Source organism: Leptodactylus fuscus, chromosome 11, assembly GCF_031893055.1.
Source record: "Leptodactylus fuscus isolate aLepFus1 chromosome 11, aLepFus1.hap2, whole genome shotgun sequence".
NCBI classification, from domain to species: domain Eukaryota; kingdom Metazoa; phylum Chordata; class Amphibia; order Anura; family Leptodactylidae; genus Leptodactylus; species Leptodactylus fuscus.
This window is the reverse complement of record NC_134275.1, coordinates 20,136,324-20,160,846: the sequence shown is the minus strand read 5'-3', so window position 1 is coordinate 20,160,846 and position 24,523 is coordinate 20,136,324. Positions and strand designations below refer to the sequence as shown.

The 24,523-nt window shown below is 42.8% G+C and overlaps 1 protein-coding gene across 2 annotated transcripts in view; it reads right to left on the bottom strand.

The window, feature by feature from the left end:
- PAPPA (pappalysin 1) overlaps positions 1–24,523 on the bottom strand; it is a 220,270-nt gene that overhangs the window by 39,438 nt on the left and 156,309 nt on the right. For both annotated transcript variants that reach the window (XR_012711848.1, XM_075260062.1), the window contains exons 11-13: positions 16,326–16,424; positions 15,870–16,005; positions 12,975–13,188 (exon numbers count right to left, since the gene is read on the bottom strand). Coding sequence is in view for 1 of the 2 variants with exons in the window: in XM_075260062.1 (XP_075116163.1) it covers positions 12,975–13,188; positions 15,870–16,005; positions 16,326–16,424 (449 nt within the window). In the remaining variant the exon portion in view is untranslated. The remainder of the gene's footprint in view (positions 1–12,974; positions 13,189–15,869; positions 16,006–16,325; positions 16,425–24,523) is intronic.

Sequence of the window (24,523 nt, the reverse complement as noted above, 5' to 3'; positions counted from 1 at the left end):
GTCAATTATACCTATGGAATTTTTGGCGGTTTCTTTATAGGTATAATGGAAGCAGAACGTCCACATAGGAAAAACACATAGGACTGCAGGAAAAACACATAGGCCTTAGCAGGGGTGAATCTACCCCTTTTGCCGCCCGAGGCGAACTACAGAAATCCGCCCCCCCGGGAGGAGGGGCGGAGCGAAGGGGCATGGCCGAGGGAAGGGGGCATGGCGGAGCGAAGGGGGCGGGGCTTAGTGCCATTCGCAGGCAGAGAGCAGGCACGGAGATGAGCTGCTCTCTGCCTGAGCGTGAGGGGAGGCTGCTGGAGCAGCGCTGCTCCAGTGGCCTCCCCAAACCACCGCTCGGTGCTAAGCCAGTCCAGGACAGCTTGTCCTGGACTGGCTTAGGTAATCAAAAATGCCGCCCTCCCTGGGGTCCTGACATAGCGCCGCCTCAGGTCGCCTCATGGGAGGTGCGGCGCTAGGCCTTAGCCTCAAAGGGATTCAGTCACCAGAATTCAACCCAGACCTATAGATAGACAGGTCAGAGTCACCTCAATCAGTGTTTTCTCCTATTTAATCACTACCGCTATTGCCGACATACCGCTAGATTTGTCAATATTTAAATTAGGTCTTTGCAGCAATGAGAGTGTTGTCATTGCTCCAAAGAGCTAAGCGGCAACGCCCTCATTGCTCCAAATATTCAACTTGCATATTGACAAGCAGCGATACCTCGGCATTGGAGGCAGCGATTAACAAGGGAGGACAGTCTTTAACGTAGGTGTCCCTAACCTATCTATCTGTGAGGCTGGGTTGATATTCTAGGTTCCGCTGACAGACTCCCTTTAAGCAATTGCATCCTCCCTTATATTGTAATATATTCCCATTTCTCCGTTTGAGTGCATAACCCAATAACCTGTAACAATTCACACCACAATTTCCACGTTACCCCTCCAGTGCTCTCAAAATGACCTTGCAGGGTACGCTGGGTTTTCCTTTATACCTATTGGAGAATGTTCCTGCTTATGGCAGCATGGTGTACCTTGTTATTGACACTGTGCCATAGCAGAATGCGATCCGGCCACATGGCAAACATTAAATAGCTGGTATTGACTTTTAAATGTAAATTTTGTAGCATGAAATATTCATAAGAAATTTTGAACAACTGACCTCATATTACTGTGTTAACGGGGTCTCCACTTGGAGCAATCCCTTTACAATACATTGATCATGTGTCTCCTGCCCGGGACCCCCAATGTTGAGCTGTTATCTGGCTGTAAGTATTTCATGAACCATTACTATGTCCATATAAATCTATGGATCTTCTATTTAATGCAGGACAGGTTGCCGAGAGTATGACATGCCCTTTAAGGGTTTTTTCACTATTAATGGTCCAATCTAAGGACAGGCCGGCAATATTAGATCTGTGAAGGCCCGACATAGATATTTAGATCTGCAAGGGACTACTGCAGTTCACCTGATCTGGGACAGCTCGGCTTATGGTAACGTTTCCATGCCCCTCATTTACTGTACAAATTGTAGCAGCGGCTTTAGGTACTGGAGTGCTGTCTTTCAATGGACAATGCTGCATTTAGGGTAGCTGATCTTCTGGGCTCTTGGAGGTCAGACCCTCACAGATCTAATATTGATGGCCTAACTGATTTAAAATCTCTTTGTACATGAGGATTCTGAACGGGGAACCCCCTTATTAACACAAAAAATACCTAAAAACTTGCATAAAAATGGATTTTGTAGACCCATTGTAGACATTCGCAGGTCCTGAAAGTAGATGAGGGGACCTCTTCATCTCTTAATCTGGCTACAGTATTTAGAGACTGGTGGATACTTTAGTTCATCTCACCCACCATTTTGTAACGTATCAGAAGTCTCATCAATAAAACGGCATATGGAGTTTAGTAGTTATAGAGGGTATAGATATAGTAGTTGTCGCTGCGCCCTGGAGAGTGAGGTGGCCCAAAGGCTCATCTGCCAAATAAAATATACCAATAATATGATATATGGTATTGCCTTGAGTCCCAGGAACATATCCCTCTAGTTTGGCTTGTGCTATACCTATCAAATCCCTCGATAAAACCCTATATATGAACCATGTCCGCTCTATAAGACCATACTTTAAAATGTAAAACTTGCGCCATGCCGGTGCCCAGGATCCTTTAAATGTCTCTTTTTTGCTAAATGAAAGAAGAGGCAGCATACTGGACAGATTTAGCTAAACAAATCCATATTGCTGTAACCAGAACAGTCCATACAAAGCAGGAAAAAAAAGCAGAATTGTGTTGATTCTGGCTCCCAGACATTGTTGGAAGGAGCACAGAAGTTAAATGAGCAGGAAGGTGCTTGCAGTTATCATGCTTCATGGGATCTCAGCGCGTTCTTTCACAGAATGTAATGAATTTGCTTAAAGTTCACATCTGTTCTAAACTGTTCGAAATAGGAACTTTGCATGAAAACTTTGTACCTTTGTTTAAAAGACACCAGCATGTGAAGAGTAATGGATATGTACACATAGATCCTCAAGAAACAACACGGCTCCGGCACATTTTCTCCCTTGCTGTTTACAACCGGATTATAAAATCAGACTAACTAGACCCTGAGAAAGCAAACACTTTTATTTTCTTTTATTTCTTATGTCGAAATAAGCTTGAGAGTCATTTTATTCCATGGCAAAATCATTAATCTGGGTTAGGAACAGAAAACAATTCAGAAGAGCTTCGAGATCTAAAAAAATCTAAGTTATCTGGGAATTTTATAGATACTATACAAAAGTCACTTATTATAGAAGTTTTCCAGAACTTTTATTTTGCCTATAACACAGTATACCAAAGGACACGTTTCCCATAATGCCTCTGGCTTTGTAGAGTCAAAAGGGGCACACTCACACTGTACATGGTTTGATTCTGATCTAAGGGTAACAAGAACAGATCAGTCACATACAATCTCAGTCCTTTAACATTTGTGATATTTCTATGTGATGTAGTATCTGACGCAGATTTAGTCCGTCTTCCCTGTATCCTACGTCTATGGGTTTCTCTCTGTCTGAATTTACTACCCAGAGGTAGGGAAGAGCAGTATAAAAGCCACAGTACATCTCATTGGATACACAGGAGGTTCTACACACAGCATTCACAGATAGTATAGGCCAGTGATGGCGAACCTTTTAGAGACCGAGTGCCCAAACTGCAACCCAAAACCCACAAAATTTTCGCGGAGTGCCAACACGACAATATAGACTTAATACTATGCGAATCCACAATTGCGGACAGTTACTGACCAAAAATTACAGTCATGTGGGGCTTTACAGAGCTTTCAATAATACAAACAACGTTGTACTGAAATGTAAAGGTCTCGGCATTTGGTACTTTGAACAATTAATTTTCACTATTTACATCGCACAGGATCTGTTTTATAGTTACCGTGTAATATTCTTACATCCTGTACTAATATCACGTCTGCTATAAAACAGATACTGTGTGATATAAATAGTGAGGGGACCCCAGACAGTATTATATGCTCTGCAGTGGGCCCACCACACAATATTATATTCTCCACAGTACCACAGTAGCCCCCCAGTGTTATATGCTCCGCAGTAGGTGTCCCCCCCCCACAGGATTATATGCTCCACAGTGGCATCCACACACAGTATTGTGTGCTTATAAATAGGCCCCCCCCCCAGTATTATATGCTCTTTAGTACACCCCCCAGTATTATAAGCCACCCCAGTATTATAAGCCCCCCCAGTATTATACACTCCCCCCAGTATTATAAGCCCCCTCAGTATTATACACTCCCCCCAGTATTATACACCCCACCCAGTATTATAAGCCCCCCCAGTATTATACACTCCCCCCCAGTATCATACACCCCACCAAGTATTATAAGCGCTCCCCCCAACATCATATACACAGTGAGCCACTCTCATACTCACCCCTGAAGAGCCGCCGGCATCCACCTTCTTGTCACTGGCGGCGCTGATGACGTCATCGCGCCCGCGTCGGGGCAGAGGTCAAACTCTGCAGCCAGTGTAGGCCGCGGTCGCGCGATCCGCGGCCTACCCTGACAGCTTTCAGCTGTATGTGCATTTGCACATACAACTGAAGGCAGTGATCGCTCATCAACGGGGAATCCTGTACCGGATTCCCTGTTGGTGAGCGATCCGGGCGACCGCACGCGTGCCAGCATGGAGGGCTCTGCGTGCCCTCTCTGGCACGCGTGCCATAAGTTCGCCATCACTGGTATAGGCTAATGCTACAAGTCAAGGCAGCTAACATTCATTGTATTCCTAAATCAGTATCCCTGCGCTATGCTGAGGAGGCCCAAAAGGCCGAAACAGCGCTGTCCATAGCTGGGAGTCTGTTCCTTTTAGAATAGAAATACTAATTTGGCAATTAAATCCGCATCATGATAGTAGACTTTTTAATTGAGTCATTCATGATGTTAAGGATGCTGCCCTCTAGAGGGCGGCGTACAGAGTGCACTGTTCTCCTAATTACATCCTGGAGAATAGATTTGCATATTTTTTACCCAGAATCCCTAGCGGAGCAGGAATGACTTGTAAGTCTCCGTACTGCCTATGTAGGCACACACTCTCCCTGATGTGTACGATTATCCCCTGACCCTGTATTCCTATGTGATACATATTTAGCCTATATTCCCTATTTCTTGCTTTTATGGGTTTCCTGTCATTAGCGATTACTACTCAGAGACAGGTTATAGCAGTATAAAGCCACAGTACATCTCATAGGATACACAGGAGGTTCTACACACAGTGCTCACAGATAGTATAGGCTATTACTATAAGTCAAGGCAGTTAACACACATTGTATCCCTATATGATACAGATTTAGTCTATATTACTGATTTCCTGCATTTATGGATTTCCTCTCATTAGCTCTTACTACTCAGAGGCAGGTTAGAGCAATATAAAGCCACAGTACATCTCATAGGATACACAGGAGGTTTTATACACAGTATTCACAGAAAACACAGGTCATAACTATTAGTCAAGGCAGGTCCATAATATTCCTATTTGATATAAATGTAGCCTGTCTTCCCGGTTTCCTGCTTCTATGGGTTTATTCCCAATGAGCTCTTACCACCCAGAGGGGGGAAGAGCAGTATTAAGCCAGCGTAAATCTCATAGAATACACAGGAGGTTCTACACACAGCACTCACTGTCAACGCAGCTCACTGTGCCGATCATATGGCCAGTGTGGTATTCTTATTACCAGGTGGCCCAAAATGTATGAAAGCAACTGAACTGAAGCTGAGCTGGCATTATACATTATGTTCTTTTTAATGGAAGATTCCATGGTTTAATAAAGGGGGAGAACTCTCTGATTATATGTGCTAGTCCTAGTCACCTGATTATTTCAGCACATGGCCGCTCTGGATTATAGAGTATTATAGCGGTCTGGATTATAGAGTCCTCTAACCCCGAAAATAATGCAAGATAAGAGAGAGTGACTCAGTGGCAATAATAACAGGGGAATGCAAATATTTTACACAAATTTGCATATTAAGGAAATCGGAGCATTGATGTTGGTTAGAACAGATCTAGGATTGTATGCTATTGCATCTTTTTATTAATTCTTTCCTTAAGGCCAGAGATCAAGGCTGATCACAGGATAAGACAGAGTTTAAAAAGCAACACAAGTGAATGTGAATGAAAGAAGACTAGAAGTAATAATGATCCTGAGAAGAACACAAATACTTTGGGGAAAAGACTACATAAGGAGACAATTTGTGCTGTCCTCAGACTCATACAAAGCATACACAGATGTCTTAAGATGAAGTAAGAAAAATGTTACTGACACCACCTGGATCACAGACATAATGTACAAGACAAAAGGTAATCGCAATCCTGATTAAAGGAAATCGTGTATTACACGGGCGTAATCCAGCGTACAATAGGACAGAAATTCTGATGATTTGGAACAATCTAGAACGTTACAAGATATGCGACACCCCTATTTACGAACGGAAATAATAGTAACTTATTATTATAATGAGAACACTCTATTTGTGCTTTTTTTTTATTGTTCCTTTAAATTATACTTGGTGGCTCCAGCCCTGGCAGAACTCTAAAGGTCGCAGTAGTTACAGCTGTGACTGGGCCCAGAAGCCAGGGGGGCCCACGTTTCACCCTCAACACACTAGGGCTGGGTAAACATCTTTGATCTCCTCTCTTATTTCCGTCAGTCGTTGGCATCGTTGACATCATACATTTTTTAACCCTATGCTTTGGTGCACTTGAGTCAGAAGATTTATGATACCCAGCCTTCTACTTGGAGGAAGGAGAAAATTGACCATTTAATGGTTAAAAAAAGCAGATGGTCTGAAGCGTAGGCAAAGAGGGATTCTGTGGGCGAGCCTATGGCACAAAAAAGAGGTACAGGTTGGGGCAACACGGTGGCTCAGTGGTTAGCACTGTAGCCTTGCAGCGCTGGAGTCCTGGGTTCAAATCCTGCCAGGAACAACATCTGCAAGGAGTTTGTATGTTCTCCCCGTGTTTGTGTGGGTTTCCTCCCATTCTACAAAGACATACTGATAGGAAAAAAAAAAAGAACGTTGTGATCCCCATATGGGGCTCACAATCCACAGAAGAAAAAAAAAAGAGGTCCAGGTAGAGAAAAGGGAAATTTAAATGCTGCAAAAAAAAATTTCATCTACTTCAAATGAATATATATATATACATTTTATTTTATTTTTTTCAGTCTCCCCCTTCTATTTCTCACCCTTTGAGTATTTCCACTCAGTTTGAGAATATTTGGCAGACAGATCCCTTTAGTAGGGAAATATCGGTTCTTCATTTCTCCTTTAATGCCCCACCCAGATCTGGGTACGCCGCTATCTTTGGAGAGACGGTTACATTGTTCTGACTCTATAACTAGAGATGTATTAAAGGGATTCTACCATTAAAAAACTATTTTTTCTAGGTAACACGTCGGAATAGCCTTTAGAAAGGCTATTCGTCTCCTACCTTCGGAAGTGATCTCCGCCGCGCCGTTCGTTCGAAATACCGGTTTGTACCGGTATGCCAATTAGTTCTCTCGCAGCGATGGGGGCGTCCCTCAGCGCCGGAGATGCGATGGGGGCATCCCCATTGATACTCGAAAACCGACTGCAGCGCCACTTCTATGTTCTTCTGTATCCTTCCCTTCCTTCTTCAGCTTGATATCGGACGCCTGCGCAGTACGCTCTGTTCGGCGAACTTTGCCAAACGTACTGCGCATGCCCGCGGCCATAGTGCCGGCACCGCAATTTCGCGCATGCGCAGTACGTTCCTCGAAGTCTTCGCCGAACAGAGCATACTGCACAGGCGTCCGACATCAAGCTAAAGAAGGAAGGGGAGGATACAGAAGAACATAGAGGCGGCGCTGCAGTTGGTTTTCGAGCAGCAATGGGGACGCCTCCATCACATCTCCTGCGCTGGGGGACGCCCCCATCACTGCGAGAGGACTAATTAGCATACCGGTACAAACCGGTATTTCGAGCAAACGGTACGGCGGAGATCACTTCCAAAGGTAGGAGATGAATAGCCTTTCTAAAGGCTAATCCGACGTGTTACCTAGAAAAAATAGTTTTTTTATTGGTAGAATCCCTTTAAAATATCAAGGTTTGTTTAATTGAAACGTCCTTTAGGCTGGGGCAACCCATTGCAGAACCGCAACATTTCAGGCTGCCGCGGAAACATCAACCAAAAACGTTGCATCGTACAGTACCAGGAAAGTGGACGAGATTTCATTCATCCGCGGGAAAACAGATTTTTGTAAAAGTACAGATATATATAGATTTAATATGCCAAGAAAATACAGAAAAAAAACCCACAACGCACTTTTACAGATTTTTTTCGACAGAGTTAATACATTCGTCCCGTTGTTTGTCCCTGTAATTTCCTAATGCATAATAGTTTGTTTCATGCTCTAATTTGTTCATGACTCATCCGAGTCTGATGTCATCATACTATATTAATGATGTAACCAGAGGTTTTTTTTTTCTTAATTTACCCAGTTCTGATGCATTGCTGTTAAACGTTGCGAGCTGGCCCATCTGTTGCAGCTGTGAAGTTTTTATGACTCAGACCCTAACCATGCGTAACCAAGTGCTCAGAAAATGATTCCTTCAATTATAAATGCTGAGAGTTGTGGGTGATGAAATAATTTTATTTTTGTAGCAGCGTTTTCTCAAGAACCTAAAGACGTGTCAATCAGCTATGTAGTAGAAGTCACATTGGAGGAAATCCCACCTGCAGGTCTCTCTGCTGTTCCCATTGATATCAAATCAAATCAAATAGGCTTTATTGGCACGTCCGAATAGATATTTGGCATTGCCAAAGCTAGTAAAGTGTGTGTGGGGGGGGAGTTGGAGTCGATAACTGGGGAAGTGGAACATGCATGGTTGGCCACAGCTCCACCAAAGTCAGATCTTGGCTCCATTACGACTTGTATGACTCTTATGGCATGTTACGCTGAGATATGTTAAATTTAGAGATGAGCAAACACTAAAATGTCCGAGGTTCGAAATCCAATTCGAACAGCCGCACACTGTTCGACTGTTCGAACGGATTTCGAACCCAATTATAGTATATGGGGGGAAATGCTTGTTTCAGGGGTACGCAAAATTTGATAAAATTATACTTACCAAGTCCACGAGTGACGGTCGGGCTGGATTCTCCTTGAAGTCTTCTCCCGGCGCAGCGCCCCCGCGTCTTCTTCCGGCTGGAATTCACTGTGCCTAGGCATCGGGGCCTAGGCAGAGCCGACTGCGCATGCGCGGTCATGCGTGGACATGCGCAGTCGGCTCTGCCCGGCCCGACGCCTGAGCAGAGCCGACTGCGCATGCGAGGGCATGTCCGCGCATGCGCTGTCGGCTCTGCCTAGGCCGGATGCCTAGGCAGAGTGAATTCCAGCCGGAAGACGCCACAGGGGCGCTGCGCCGGGAGAAGACTTCTAAAGGTAAGAGAAGAACCAGCGTTGATTGGCAATGTATAGCATTCTGCCAATCAACGCTGGTTCTGCATCGAATCTTAACTTCGAACAGCTAGTAGTGTTCGATCGAGTACGAGTATTTCGAATACCGTAGTATTCGATTGAACACCTACTCGATCGAACACTACTCGCTCATCTCTAGTTAAATTCCATAACTGAATGGGAAGAGCTCTTTACAAAATTTTACGGCATAGATTTATCTTTTTGTTTTTACTATGTTGTTCTAGAAGGAATTGGAAATGTAGGCTTCCTTACAGGGACAACCCCTATCCATAGGGTGAGTTGGTAGTGGTCTAACCATTCAGGCCCCCTCTGATTAGGAGACATTTGTTCCCCATTCAGAAAGGGGTGATGATTGAGGATACAGGCACTTCTCCATTCACTTCAATGGGAGTTCCAGACATGATCAAACGCTAAGCTTTGGCTATCTCTGGCACTTCTATTGAAATGCATAAAGCTGTATATGTGCTCCATGATCTCCATAAAGAAAGAGGGACAATAGACCCTCATTCTCCAGATCACTGGGCGTCTGAATGGTTGTCCACAATTGGTCTTGAAATGATTTCCCTATCCTTTAAATAGGAGATAACTTGTAATGGGAAATCCCTTCAGTTGTAGGGGGTGCAGTGGTCATCATGTTGGTTTTTATCACTTGCTGTCTTGTATGCTGTCAACATTCTCAATCTAAAGTCTAGATAATGTGTTACGGAAATATGGCTGTAGGAGTCCGGTGGGTGACAACCCATGTGACAGCCACCATTTCTGACTTTCTGGTTGCTCCTCTGGTCTTTAAATGTATGATACAATCGCATATGGTTTTTGCATCTTTTTGCCCCCCCCCCCCCCCAACTTGCCAGCTTTATATTGTAGGAGTTGTTGAAATGTAAAATTTACAAAGGAAGTTGTAGCACATCCTTTACAAAGCAAACTACAGGCTGGTCTAAAATACGCACAATCGTGTGCTCACCGACTCCAAAGTCAAGCCGTTCCTGTCCTTAATTATTGGTGTATGAAAGAATAATTTCCAACAAAAATAACATTGTAGGAAAAACACAGCATTTGCAGAGCACAGCCTAATAAATAGGAAATACATAAAAAAAAACTGGCCGCGGCAGCTGAACGTCCGAGAGTGAAAGCCTTGCCAGCTTCATGTGAATGCTTCAGTGGCATGTTACTGCCCTCCAGACATGTCTCTGAGCAAAAGGACTAAAGTTCCTGCCTGGACAGACAGAGAATAGAAACTCACTTTTTAGTAATGATATCGACTTTATCTATCTATCTATCTATCTATCTATCTATCTATCTATCTCCTATCTATCTATCTATCTATCTATCTATCTCCTATCTATCTATCTATCTATCTATCTATCTATCTATCTCCTATCTATCTATCTATCTATCTATCTATCTATCTATCTATCTATCTATCATCTATCTATTATCTATCTATCTATCATCTATCTCCTATCTATCTATCTATCTATCTATCTATCTATCTATCTATCTATCTATCTATCTATCTATCTATCTATCTCCTATCTATCTATCATCTATCTATTATCTATCTATCTATCTATCTATCTATCTATCTCCTATCTATCTATCATCTATCTATCTATCATCTATCTATCTATCTATCTATCTATCTATCTATCTATCTATCTATCTATCATCTATCTATTATCTATCTATCTATCTATCTATCATCTATCTATCTATCTATCTATCTATCTATCATCTATCTATCTATCTATCTATCTATCTATCTATCTCTAAAACTAAAACACGTTGGAACAACCAGGTTAGTTCATGAAAAAAGTAATCATTTTTATGGTGCATGCATGGAGTCTGCTAAAAAATGTATGTTTTTTTCACCAAACCACTCTTTCAGGTCAATGTTTCTCAACCTATAGCATCTCCAAGACTGCAGTTGGTCATATTTTGGGCTTGTGACATAAGCTAAGTTGTAACTTTAGTATAAGTGCGGCCATAATAGAACTAGCCATAGTGACCCCCATAAAATATAACCTAAACAGAGGATTAGTGGTTGCACTGCAGCAGATGGGAAAAATATGCAAATCTGTTTTCCAAGATGTAAGTAGGAAAAAAGCCTGTGCTTGCCATGATCCTATTGAACTGAACAAGAGCTTTATCCACCACCAGTCACGTCTACATTCAGATGGATGCCGGTGAGGCTAAATGTGCGGCAGAGGTAAAGGACCCCCTTACTCAGGGTCGGTGGGGATCTCAGCAGTCAGACAACCACAATCAGGTATTTGTCCTCTGTCCTTTGGATAGAAGACAAATACTTTTTTAACATTCAATTTAACATTTTAATATTTTTTGCCTCCTCCATATCTCCATAACCCAAACTTTTAACTTTTGATATTCCTAACATGTTATAATACTTGTCCAATATGAAAGAGAGCCATAGTGACTGTGGGATCTGAATTCATTCTATGAAAAACTGCCAAAGACTTGGAAGAATTTTCATTGAGGAAATTGTTTTCTTAAGACAGGCCATATGTACATTTTAAGAAACAAAGTACAGAACACAACGTCAACATTGATATGCGTTCCTATAAAGTTATTAAAAAGGCCCTACTACCTAGAAATATGGCAAAATACCAACCAAAATTCTGTAATTCATTATGAAAGTTGTATCCTGAATGGTATTCACTCTTCTTACAACACTGATGATCTTAGATAACATGTTAAGCCAAATATTTCACAACCATGTATATCAGAAGGTTAGACGTTATTGCAGCAAAATAAGCATAAACGTAAAAAATAAGCTTTATTTTTTATCCCTTCTCCTTCTCTTCAGTGTGTATAAAAGAAAGCAATGAGGGGGCAACACGGTGGCTCAGTGGTTAGCACTGCACCCTGGCAGCGGTGGAGTCCTGGGTTTGTATCCTGCCAGGAACAACATGTGCAAGGAGTTTGTATGTTCTCCCCGTGTTTGAGTGAGTTTCCTCCCATTCTACAAAGACATACTGATAGGGAAAAAAATTTACATTGTGATCCCTATATGGGGCTCACAATCTACATTAAAAGAAAAATTAAAAAAATAAATAAAAGAAAGCATTGATATATAATAAAAAGTACTGTACGTAGAGGTATGGGGGAGCGATGCCCCTGATCGGATCTACAGAGTGCTACTTACAGAAACCATGTGAAGGGCACAGTGTGGTCAAGTTTAGGTATCTGAATATAGTGTTTTATAACAAGGAAATGGGGTATTGAGGAATAGGAGGACATAAAGGAAGTCAACTAGCTTTACAAAGTCAGTTCCCTAAATTATGTTTTTTTTTAAAAAAAAATACTATATGTAATCCACACTGCAATCCACTGTCATCTTATTGGGTAACACTGTTATCTTCGAATCTAAATGGAGTTCCCTGTCGTCCTACCAGCAGCACAATATGAGGAAGTCTTGTGCCGCTGTTAGGACTAAGGGAAACAAGATTATCTTCATAATCCTTCGTTCCCTGTCGTCCTACCAGCGGCACAAGGCACCCAAAACCCCTGTGGATCAGCTGTTTGAAGTGGCAGCGGCAGTTCATAGATCATGTTTATCAGTCACATGGTCTGATCGCAGCCCAATCCTATTCAAATGAATAAGATGACTTGTAATCGTTCACCCGAACAAACCCCTTGCCGATTGCATCTGGTCCGACATGACCTGCACATTTGCACCTGGCTCAATACCTCAATATCTACCTCAATAAAAATACTCCATATTAGATATTCCAGTTCTTGTGTCATTCCATCCCCCGTGAGCGAGGACCTTTCTCCTGTCACGAACCTATGGTTCTTGTTTTCCACGAACTTCATCCTAAGGCTAGATCATCCATTATAAGGCCTGGAAACCCCTTTAATCTACTACATTATAGGGACGTCATTAAAGACATCCCTATAATGCGGTCTACAAACAATTATTAAATAAGTTTATCATCAAAGTAAAATTGATCACCTACTCACCTCTGTTCAATGGCGCTGTAAATCTCTCCTCTTTGGCAGCTGCTAATTTTGATTGGGTCAAAGTCATGGAAAGACCTCAAAGCCACCCCAGAGATGGCCACCAAATTGGACGAAAAGCTTATGAGGACAGCTTTACTGTGGTAGAAAGGCTGACTGAGATCATGCATCACTGGAATCACCAAAGGATTATTGCGGCAGCTAAGAATATGAACACCTGCCATGAGGAAAACACGAAAAATTACCATTACAAAAGAAATTAATCAAAGAAGCCTAAACCAACGTGTTGTATATAAAATCATTACGACTGTATTATCAAACAATTAACATCCTATTTAAAGGTATAACGATGAACTCTCGAGAGGTTAAACAGTGAATAGTCGCATGGACTGTCAAAAAGACAGAATGGAATTTGGAATAGGACATGAGTAATATTAGAAAGTGATTGGCTCCAAGTCCTACTCCCAATGGGGTTGTTTTTTAATGGACATCTGGGATTATATTACTGAGTCTGATCCAGTCTAACCCTATAAGTAAAGGATGTCTGGTTTCAACAACAGTAAAAGTACTGAATATACCATATTGATAAACTAAATGGCTCATCCAATATTTTAATATTTTGTCGGAACGGGACAATTTTTGACAATTTTTAACCTAAAGGCTTAGAATTCTTTAAAAAATGGTGGGGAACCTGAGAAAAGGGTAAATGGGTTTAAAAAAAATAAATTATAACAAAATTTGCTAGTCTGCATAAAAATGGTCACTAAGAATACGGACTAGATTTCTGCAGAAAGGTGAAATCAACTTATTCTACAACGTACCTTGCAGTAGGTCCAGAGCTATCATCTACAGTTTAAGCTTCTCACGTCTTCCAGCTCAGTCATCTCTATGGTGCAGTTCTTAGCCCTAACTCTCCTGCCTTCCTGTACTACCACTGCTTGTCCTAGGTGGGATGACTACTGTACCATGGAGATGGCTGAAGATGGAGCACACAGAGAATCCTGCCAGTTAAAGGAAAAGTAGAGTATGTGCAACCCTCTTTGTATAGTTAAAATCTGCGCTTGGTACTCCGTTCGGGAAGTCCGCATGAGGACCCCCGGAATGGAATACCGAACGCATTGACAAGCGGTGAGCAGTGAAAGCACACAGACCCCATAGACTATAATGGGGTCAGTGCGTTTTCCGCACGAGTCTACAGGAAAGCACTTTTCTGTCTGCATGTTCCGTACGAATACCGCACCTAAAGCACACGGACCCCATTATAATCTATGGGGTCCGTTTGCTTTCATAAGCTCACCGCTAGCCAATGCGTTCGGTATTCCATTCGTGGGGTCCCCGTTCGGACTTCCCGATTGCAGATGTGAACCAAGCCTAAAAGACTACTTTCCCAACTTTTTTAAAACTCTGCAAATTTTTAAAATTATTTACATTTCAAAAATGTCTAACTTTAAATGGACTCTAAATTGAAATATAGTTAGGGTGGTGGGAGAAGCCCTATAAGCAGCCATACAATTGTGTAATTTACTGTGGTGTTATAGCTTTGTTTTTTGATGGAGAAGACACATTTTTAAAAAAAAAAATTGCCACAAATTTTCAACTTTTTAAAATGTGCCCTTTTTTAACCTGTCACATTTTGAACTGATCTCTGAAACAAGGACACAACAGCTGGGAGGGCAACAGGTAAGTATTAGAGATGAGCGAACAGTAAAATGTTCGAGGTTCGATATTCGTTTCGAGCAGCCCCTCAATATTCGACTACTCGAATTGAATATCGAACCCCATTATAATCTATGGGGGAAAATGCTCGTTTCAGGGGTAGGCACCGTTTGATCAAATTACACTTACCAAGTCCACGAGTGAGGGTCGGGCTGGATCCTCCGAGAAGTCTTCTCCTTGCAGTGTCCCCACGGCAACTTCCAGCTCTGAATTCACTCTGCCAGGCATTGGGCCTGGGCAGAGCCGACTGCGCGTGTCCGCACTACAAGCGGGCATGCGCCGTAGGCTCTGCCCAGGCCCGATGCCTGGCAGAGTGAATTCAGAGCCGGAAGACGCCGCGGGGAAGCTGCACGGAGAAGACTTCTAAAGGTAGGAGAAGAACCAGCGTTGATTGGCCGACTGTATAGCATTCGGCCAATCAATGCTGGTACGAGTATTTTGAATACCGTAGTATTCGATCGAATACATACTCGATCGAATACTACTCGCTCATCTCTAGTAAGTATACTTCACATGGGCAATAGATGGTGAAATTATAGTTTTAGGTGCATCACTGGTTTCTACATCAGAGGTTTCATTAGAAGGCTTTGATGCAGATTCTGTCAAAAGTCATTGACAAAAAAATCCTGAATACAAGACTTTTCTTCCATCAAAGTAATGAACTGCATTAGGATCTATTCACATCTGTCATATGATGGATCCATCCGGATCGGGATTTGCATGTCTTTGATGCCACAATGGAACAGAAAAATGGAAATCCCATTAAAACAAAGACCTTTCACGTCCTCCATTGACTCTACCACTACCACCATCCTTCAATAGGCTCAACCAATTCTGGAGCAGATGGGATTTTTTCTCTAGTTCCCACTATTCCCGATCAATCATGTCTGATGGTTTCAGGAGCCAATATGCTAACTAGGCTCTATACTGTTACGTGGGTGGTCTCGATCTGTATGCTCCAGCACAGGCCTTCCCACTTGACAGATGAGATACTGGGTGCTGAAACTTAACAGGAACGATTGCTTAAGAATGGCAGAAAAAATTCCAAGTGCTCAGAATCAGCAGATCAGAATCTACTGAAGGATACAAAGACTTGAAGTTGACGGAGGTGGAGAAAGATCCTCTCAGACAATTAAAATGGTATTTAGAGATAAGATAAAAATGTAATGCTGATGATTTTACCAAGATCGTGCATTTGTTCTTTGACATCAATGAGATGAACGCTGATGGTCTCTGGCTTCTGGTAACTGTAAGATGTCCCATCGGTCACCAGGTGCACAACAACTGCGGCAACAACTACATAGTGAGAAAAATGGGCCTGCAGAGAAAAGAAAGGAATGGTAGATAATTACTATCACGTGCAAGAGTATGAAACAAAACTATGCAGTTTTCCGGGGATTTAGGTGGAATCACAGCAGACAGGTCAAGGTGAATGTGAACGCTGCATTACGTGTATTTCTCATACTATCTCCATTTTCAGTATGGACAACCATACCTTTATGGATTCCATATGTACTAATAAGGAATGTGGCCAAGGCTTTACTTGTCACTAATCCCAAAATTCTTGACCATTATTTCCAGTTAAACACTTTATATACACAATTATTACAGACCATACAATTGATCAAAGAGATTTACCTTTAACCATAGGTTTGTGACATCAGAGGTTGCTCTGCACGGATACCAAGCATATTGAGACACAGTAGGATTCAACTTCATCACTTTAGTTTGACACACCTGTTAAATGAATGGATGACATTTATAATAAAGCTTTCACAATATACAGTGGCTTTTCTATCTGCCAAGGTTTTGCTAAGGTTCCACAGCAAAGTGGTTTATTTAAGAAAAACAGCAAAATAAATAAACCTTAACTTCCGGCACAGAAAGGAGCAAAACAAAATAGAGCCATAACTTCAGGCAAAATAATGTCGAACAAAATCCTGCTCGTCTGAGCGCTAACTAAACAGAAAATACTAACTGTACATGTGGCTTACTAACAGCCACACGAATCAGCCAAAAAAAACACTGGACCGTATCCCAAGGCACTTCCTCTCCTCCCAAGATCTGCCCTGAAGTGCAGGCTCTGCATTCTTTTATGGGCCAGTCAACAGCCTAAGGACCCACACCTGGGGCTGAAACCTATTCCAGACCCACCCTGGACCCAGGGGTGAACCTGCCCCTTTCACCGCCCGAGGCGAATGACAGAAAGCCACCCCCCCCCCCCCCCGGGAGGAGGGGGCAGAGCGGAGGGGGCTAGGTGAAGGGGGCGAGGTTAGCGGCATTTGCAGGCAGAGAGCAGGCACGGAGAGGACCTGCTCTCTGCCTGAGCGTGAGGGGAGGCTGCTGGAGCAGCGCTGCTTCAGTGGCTTCCCCAATCCACCGCTCGGTGCTAAGCCAAGCTAAGCTTGTCCTGGACTGGCTTAGGTAAGCAAAAATGCTGCCCTCCTTGGGGCCCTGGCATAGCGCCGCCTGAAGTGGTCGCTTCAGGTCGCCTCATGGGAGGTGCGGCGCTGCCTGGACCACACATAAGTCAGGAATCTGTAGCTTTAATCTTCTCACTCTACATATATTTAGATTATTTGAGATATGTAATGAAGCACAGATTTTGGTTTTGGGGTGAGCTGCTGTGTCTAAGTAGACTAAGATTCAAATGCCACTAAAATAATAGTTGTGTAAAAAAAAACTACTAAAAAAAATCCATCAGATACATAAACTGCTTGGAAAGACTACAAATTGAGACAGTCTATGTCATTGTATGAACCCATGTGCACTAAAAAACCACATGGGCATGGGCATTAAGGCCAGGATAAGCCTTTGTGATTCAAGGGGGTCTGACCTTTGTGACCTTCACAGTTCCTAAGAATTTAGGAATGCAGCAGTGGTTTAGTCCTTAGTCCCCTTACTGTTATTACCTGCATAGCAACTTAGTCATCTGCTGTGCAGGGAATACTTTCAGGGAAAGCAGCACTAAACCAGTGATGTATTCCCTTCATTCTCAGGATCGGTAGGGGTCCCAAAGGTCATTCCTCCACCGATCATAAAGTGATGGCATATGCTAACGCAATGTCTTTGTAAACTGGTAATACCCCTGTCCCAACTGTTGTAGCCAGACATTGGCCTACATAAATTATTCCTTATTAAACTTCTTGCCGACATGTTGCACTGATAATATAAGGCATAAAGAAATAATTCACTATAATTGCAATGCAACATGCAGAAAAAGGATGAACTAGGCCTCTTGTTGGGGTGGATTTACTGAGTGCACCAGAACTCTGGCAAGTTTGCATCAACAAATAGATGGGGCTTGTCAAACTGGGCGGAGCATAGGATGGGACAATTTGCACTGGTATTGCAACATATTTCTTGAGCCCCTTTCCAGTAAGACGAACCCATGACACACCCATCTACTAAGACACACATTAGGCCTGTGTCCTGACACCTCCACCACCACCTATCTGATGGTATTCAGCCTACAAGGAATGGACGTGACCATGCTTGTGTCTGGAATCTCTGACTAGGCTATCTGTAGGATACCTACAAGCTTCAGTGGAAAGGGCTATACACCTCAATGGGCATCACTTCTATAATCAAATCAATTCAAATCAAAAGAGCTTTATTGGCATGTCCAAATATACAATTGGCATTGCCAAAGCAAAGAGAGTGGTTGATATAGCGGGGATGGGGGTGTCTGCCTGGGGCGTATGGGGCTGGATGAGTAATTAGGAGGGGGGTTGGGTTTGGATGTAAGGAGGTGGATGGATTAGAGGGGGCAGTAATGGCGTATAACAGTCCATGGGGTTTCATCTTCCCCTCAGTTGGTTCCAGGTGGACACGTATTGGGCAGCGATCGCCACAGTGGATTCCTCCTCTCCCAGTAGGATTGAGAGTTTTCTCTTCTCATCTACAGAGGTGAAATCCAGGATGTGAGCAGAGAGTCTTTGGAAGTAGATGGCCCTCACTGCTGAGTATTTGGTGCAGTGTAGCAGGAAGTGAGCTTAATCTTCTAGGACCCCCTGGTCACAGTGCTGGCACAATCTGTTCTCCTGTAGCTTGTAAATCTGTCTGTGTTGCCCCGTCTCTAGGTTGTGGGCGCTCAGTCTGTACCGGCTCAGGGTCTGTCTGTGTTTGGGGATGGGTTATCTTCTCCAGGTAGGTGGCCATGGTGTAGTCCCTTTGCAGTGACTGGTATGCATTGAGTTTCTTGGAGTTATTTATTGCGCTTCTCCATTCCTCTATACGTGACTAAGATATTTGGTCAGGTGGGGTCTGGGACCCAGAAGTGGTGGTGGCACTATCACAGATTTTTTTTTGCCTAGGAGTTGCCACCAAATTTGTTCCTGCCCTGGCGAGAAGACAATATTACCACCTAATGCTAATCGCAACCAGAAAAAGGCCTATTTCATGTCTCCAAGGAGTTCTGTGTGAATGAAACAAAGTAACGCAACTCCATCAATCAGACCTAATGTTAAGGCTTTGTTATGGAAACAGTTTGGCTTGGACGTCGTACAGAGGACTCTTAGATGGTTACAAAATCACATTTCTGTGTTTTCTACATTTTTGGCACATTCCTACTCAAAGGTGCAAAGGCTTTATGATGTAAAGGCACTTCTGAGAATTTAGACTAAGCTAACTATTTGTGTGTTCTGGCCATTGTAGAATGTAACCACAATGTGCAGCTGTTAGAATACAGTCATACAGTAACCCGGTTATAATACAGTACACCTCTCTTTCAGGGGGACTTGATATATTATTTTAGCTTCCTGCTCTACATGCGTATTCCTCACGCATCGTTCTGTTATGTATTTTATATCATATATTATATTATATCCTTTGCTGCTATTCTATTTGAATATATGTAGAGAAATCGGAGCAAAAATTTGACATGAATTTATAAAAATTGACAGACTACTTGAAATCCAGTTGTGTAAGTAAATATTTATTACGGGGACTGCATCCATTAATAGTAGAATATTATTCCTGATTTATCCAGGGAATACATGACAGATCGAGCGCAGTTACTTCAATTATGAGATATTAGACTTAGGTGGACGTGAATCTTCAGAGGTCGTTTTTAGCGAACAGCACATCAAAGAGAATTTCTAGGTTGTAATGTAACATTTACGAATCATACATCATGTATTACATTACTTTCCATTAAGTCTGAGAAAGGTTTGTGAATAAGAATGGATTGAGGGAGCGAATGTCTCCTAATATGTAGGGACAACTCTATAGGCAAGCAAACAAGTCCTGTATACAATGGAGACTAATCCTTAATGTGACTGTCCACCATGTTGTTTTGGTGACAACTAGAGATGAGCGAGTAGTACTCGATCGAGTAGGTATTCGATCCAATACTATGGTATTCAAAATACTCGTACTCGATTGAGTACCACTCGCTATTCGAATGTAAAAGTTCGATGCAGAACCAGCATTGATTGGCCGAATGCTATACAGTCGGCCAATCAACACTGGTTCTTCTCCTACCTTTAGAAGTCTTCTCCTTGCAGCGTCCCCGCGGCGTCTTCCAGCTCTTCATTCACTCTGCTGGGCATCGGGCCTGGGCAGAGCCGACTGCGCATGCCCGCTTGTAGTGCGGGCATGCGCAGTCGGCTCTGCCCAGGCCCGATGCCTGGCAGAGTGAATTCAGAGCCAGAAGATGCCGCGAGGAAGCTGCACGGAGAAGACTTGTCGGAGGATCCAGCCCAACCCTCACTCGTGGACTTGGTAAGTATAATTTGATTGAACGTTGCCTACCCCTGAAACGAGCATTTTCCCCCCATAGACTATAATGGGGTTTGATATTCGATTCGAGTAGTCGAATATTGAGGGGCTACTCGAAATGAATATCGAATCTCGAACATTTTACTGTTCGCTCATCTCTAGTGACAACGTATTAAGCCCCTGGGATAAAAAGTTGCAAACTCCTGGTTTTTAAAGGCCACTTGTGACAAAATTTTTTGCAGTTCACGAGTTTATCCAACCCTTGCCACCTGGTTTAGAGAGCTATGGGTAGGGCCATTGTCCAGTTTATTATCATTTACACCAGTTGTCTGGCTTTCATGAGTGACATCAATGTCAACTACAAGCCTCAGTATGGGCACAAGGTTTGCCAGAGGATTCAACTAATTTAGGACAAAGCCTATGGTTCACCATGAGTGGGGGATATGACAACCGGAATAGTCCCTAGCCTTGACGAATCCCTCCATGTTCACGTCATAATACAATATTGGATATCTTTATACTGGCCACAATTATATTTTACTAATATCGAATTATATCCCCAAGTAAGCCATAGCCAAAAATAGATGTTGTTGCCAGAGGGGCACCTATTTCTAAAATTAGTTCCCCGGCTGAAACCTCACTGCCTAGACTATAAGTTATGTAGAGCTGTTTTACGCTATTTACATAACTATGGTAGTAAAGAAACAGTGGGGGCATGATGGTGGCTCAGTGGTTAGCACTGCAGCCTTGCAGAGCTGGAGTCCTGAGTTTGAATCCTGCCAGGAGCAACATCTGCAAGGAGTTTGTATGTTCTCCCCGGATTGGCGTGGCTTTCCTCCCATTCTACAAAGACATACTGATAGGAAAAAAAAAAGTACATTGTGATCCTTGTATAGGGCTCACAATTTACATTAGAAAAAGAAACAGTGTAGCTCAAAGCTACGCTGTTTCCTTACAGTTTTTTTTTAAATGTAGATTGTGAGCCCCACATAGAGCTCACAATGCACATTTTTCCCTCTTAGTATGTCTTTGAAATATGTAATGGAAATCCATGCAAACACGGGGAGAACATACAAACTCCTTGCAGATGTTTTTTTTTTGCCCTTGGCAGTATTTGAACACAAGGACTCCAGCGCTGCAAAACTGCAGTGCTACCCACTGAGCCACCGTGTGGCCCCTGTTTCCTTACAGTCTGGCCATAGTAGCGAAACACAGGGGTTGAGGGGGCTCATTTTAAAGATAGGTGAGATCATATACCATACTTGTCTATCATTTAATCTCAAGGTGCTATGTAAGTAATGATTTTTACCATTGTCTGCTTTTAGACAATTTTCTTAAAATCCAAGACAAACCCTATAAAATCCAAGCCCTTATGACTAGAGGCTGCCAGAATACAAGAAACAGAGTATAACCACTAAAATGTTATTAATAAATGAGTTAACCAATTAAAGAGACAACTAATTGCGACCATACGGACCAGAAGAATGATCCACATTTGTCTTTGTTTTGACATGTTAAGTAATTTGTGCCATTCTCAGCACATAAATAATCGGCACAAATGAGCTTGTTTACTATTTTCTGATGTTTTTACATCTTTTTTCTATTTTTTATCGTATCCCTAAGTCACTTTTTCACTTGTTATGTCTTAACCAGTGGCATAACTACCGCCATAGCAGCAGAGGCAGCTGCCACAGGGCCCGGGACATTAGGAGCCCGGTGACAGCCACTACCGCTGCTATCATTATACTCGGGGGTCTTTTCGGACCCCCGAGTATAATGATTGGCGGACCGGGAGAGGTAAGAAACATAAAAAACACTGTTACTTACCTCTCCACGATCCTGCCAGGCCTCCTTCCTGATGTCCTTTCTGACATCACATGAACCCGACCTGCGTCCCGGGTCATGTGACGTCCGACGTCATTGATGAGGGACGGCAGCGGAGAAGACAGCGTAGGAGCCGGGGACATTATACTGTGTGCAGGGGACACTATGGGGGATAATACTGTGTGCAGGGGCCACTATGGGGCATAATACTGTGTACAGGGGCCACTATGGGGGATAATACTGTTTGCAGGGGCCACTGTTGGGGATAATACTGTGTGCAGGGGCCACTATGGGGCATATTACTGTGTGCAGGGGCTACTATGGGATATAATACTGTGTGCAGGGGCCACTATGCGGCATAATACTGTGTGCAGAGGCCACTATGGGGCATAATACTGTGTGCAGGGGCCACTATGGGGGATAATACAGTGTGCAGGGGCCACTAAGGGACATAATACTGTGTGCAGGGGCCACTATGGGGGATAATACTGTGTGCAGAGGCCACTATTGGGGATAATACTGTGTGCAGGGGCCACTATGGGGGATAGTACTGTGTGCAGGGGCCACTATTGGGGATAATACTGTGTGCAGGGACCACTATGGAGCATAATAGAACGTGCAGGAATGCGTAGGAGGGGGTCGGTCGAGGTCTTCGGCGTTGGTGTCGGTCGGGGGGGGGGCATGTCAAAAGTTTGCCACTGGGCCCCACCATTCCTAGTTACGCCACTGGTCTTAACTATACAGGACATGTATTTTCTCAGTATAGCGGGGCATTATGCTATGTGCAGGCATCCTAATAGACGACCTAGTAGACAATATCACGGGATAACCTTAGGATGTTATTGTTGTATTTTTCCGTGGATAGGTATCTGAAATCTTAACTATGGCCAATGTTGTTACACAGTAAAACAAGAAGAAGCCCAAAGGGAATACTTTTCAGCCACAATGTATCCCAGTGTTGAACTGCACGCTATACTTTTTCATGAAATTTTCTTATTATTACTAGTTTTTCAGCAAGAACCAAGCTTCCTTTGGCGGAGCTCACCGCTAACATCCTCCCTTGCTAGTATTATATTATCACTATTTTGCTTTTGTTGGATCCTATCTTTTAACGTTTTCCCAAGTGAGAATTATCGAAGAACTTTGCAAGACCGAGTAATTTTTCTGCAGCGCGTATCTCATACACAGATAAGCGTCCATATATATTTCTTATATTCTGGCACGACATACATTGGCACATAGGTTGCACTTCTTGATATCAATGGATTTCAAAGATATCACATTCCATAGAGTTAAATGAAAGAGGATCAAATAAACAGGATCCAATAAGTAATGGGGTTGTATGGAGCCTTAGTTTAAACAATGAGAACGATTCCTGTCTTCTCAGTGGGAAAGAGCATCGTTTTTTTAATTACATGGGAAAAACTTATGGTATGCATTGTCTTCGTTCGGGGTTATCTCAGGACACTTCTGTTTCATCTCAAAACACTTGATTGTCTTACAAAAATGAAAACATTGATTTTTGTCTCCCTTGCCGCCACAGATAGACAGCAGAGAGAACAAATAATCAAACTGAACACGGGAAAGGCCATGGACGTATGGAAGGAGGTCTCCGGAGCAAGAAGGGAACGTTTCATTTATTTATATGAAATCCTTTATGTTACGAGCGGCTGAAACGAATGCAATTAACTGTTTCTAAATCCAACGCAGATTATTAAAAATAATAATAATAAAAAAAATCACCATGACGAGAATTACCTATAAGGACATACCTAGGGCAGTCCACTCACATGTAATACATATATTTCCTTCCTTGCCTGTCCTCTTGGCTGGACATGTTCAGATATGCGTATCTAAAAATGTCATGGTTTCATGATACGTTATCACAGATTGATAGGCTAACTACCCTACATGTGTCTAGGTGCAACCACCCAGAGATGGTGTATATTGTTGCTGTTCAAGACTATTGTTTGTAAACAATGACATTGTGTAGAATTGTTATATTGAGAAATAGGAGTCCTTATAGAGAACCTTTCATCACCTCCACCAATTTTTTAACATATGTAAATAGTGGCTGCTCCATTGATTTCAGCGCAGTTGGAATTTTCTCTCTAGCCCCCACCATTCCTGAGCAGCAAATGAAGGTAGCTTTGATGCCTGATCTCTGTAATGTCAGAAAGGCGGTGTCAGGCAAGGGGTGTTATTCAGAGCTCCAATCAGAGGCAGCCAATGTCAGAGCTCACAATCACACCCCTTGTCTGCTTCTTCTGATGGTACAGAACCTAAATAGC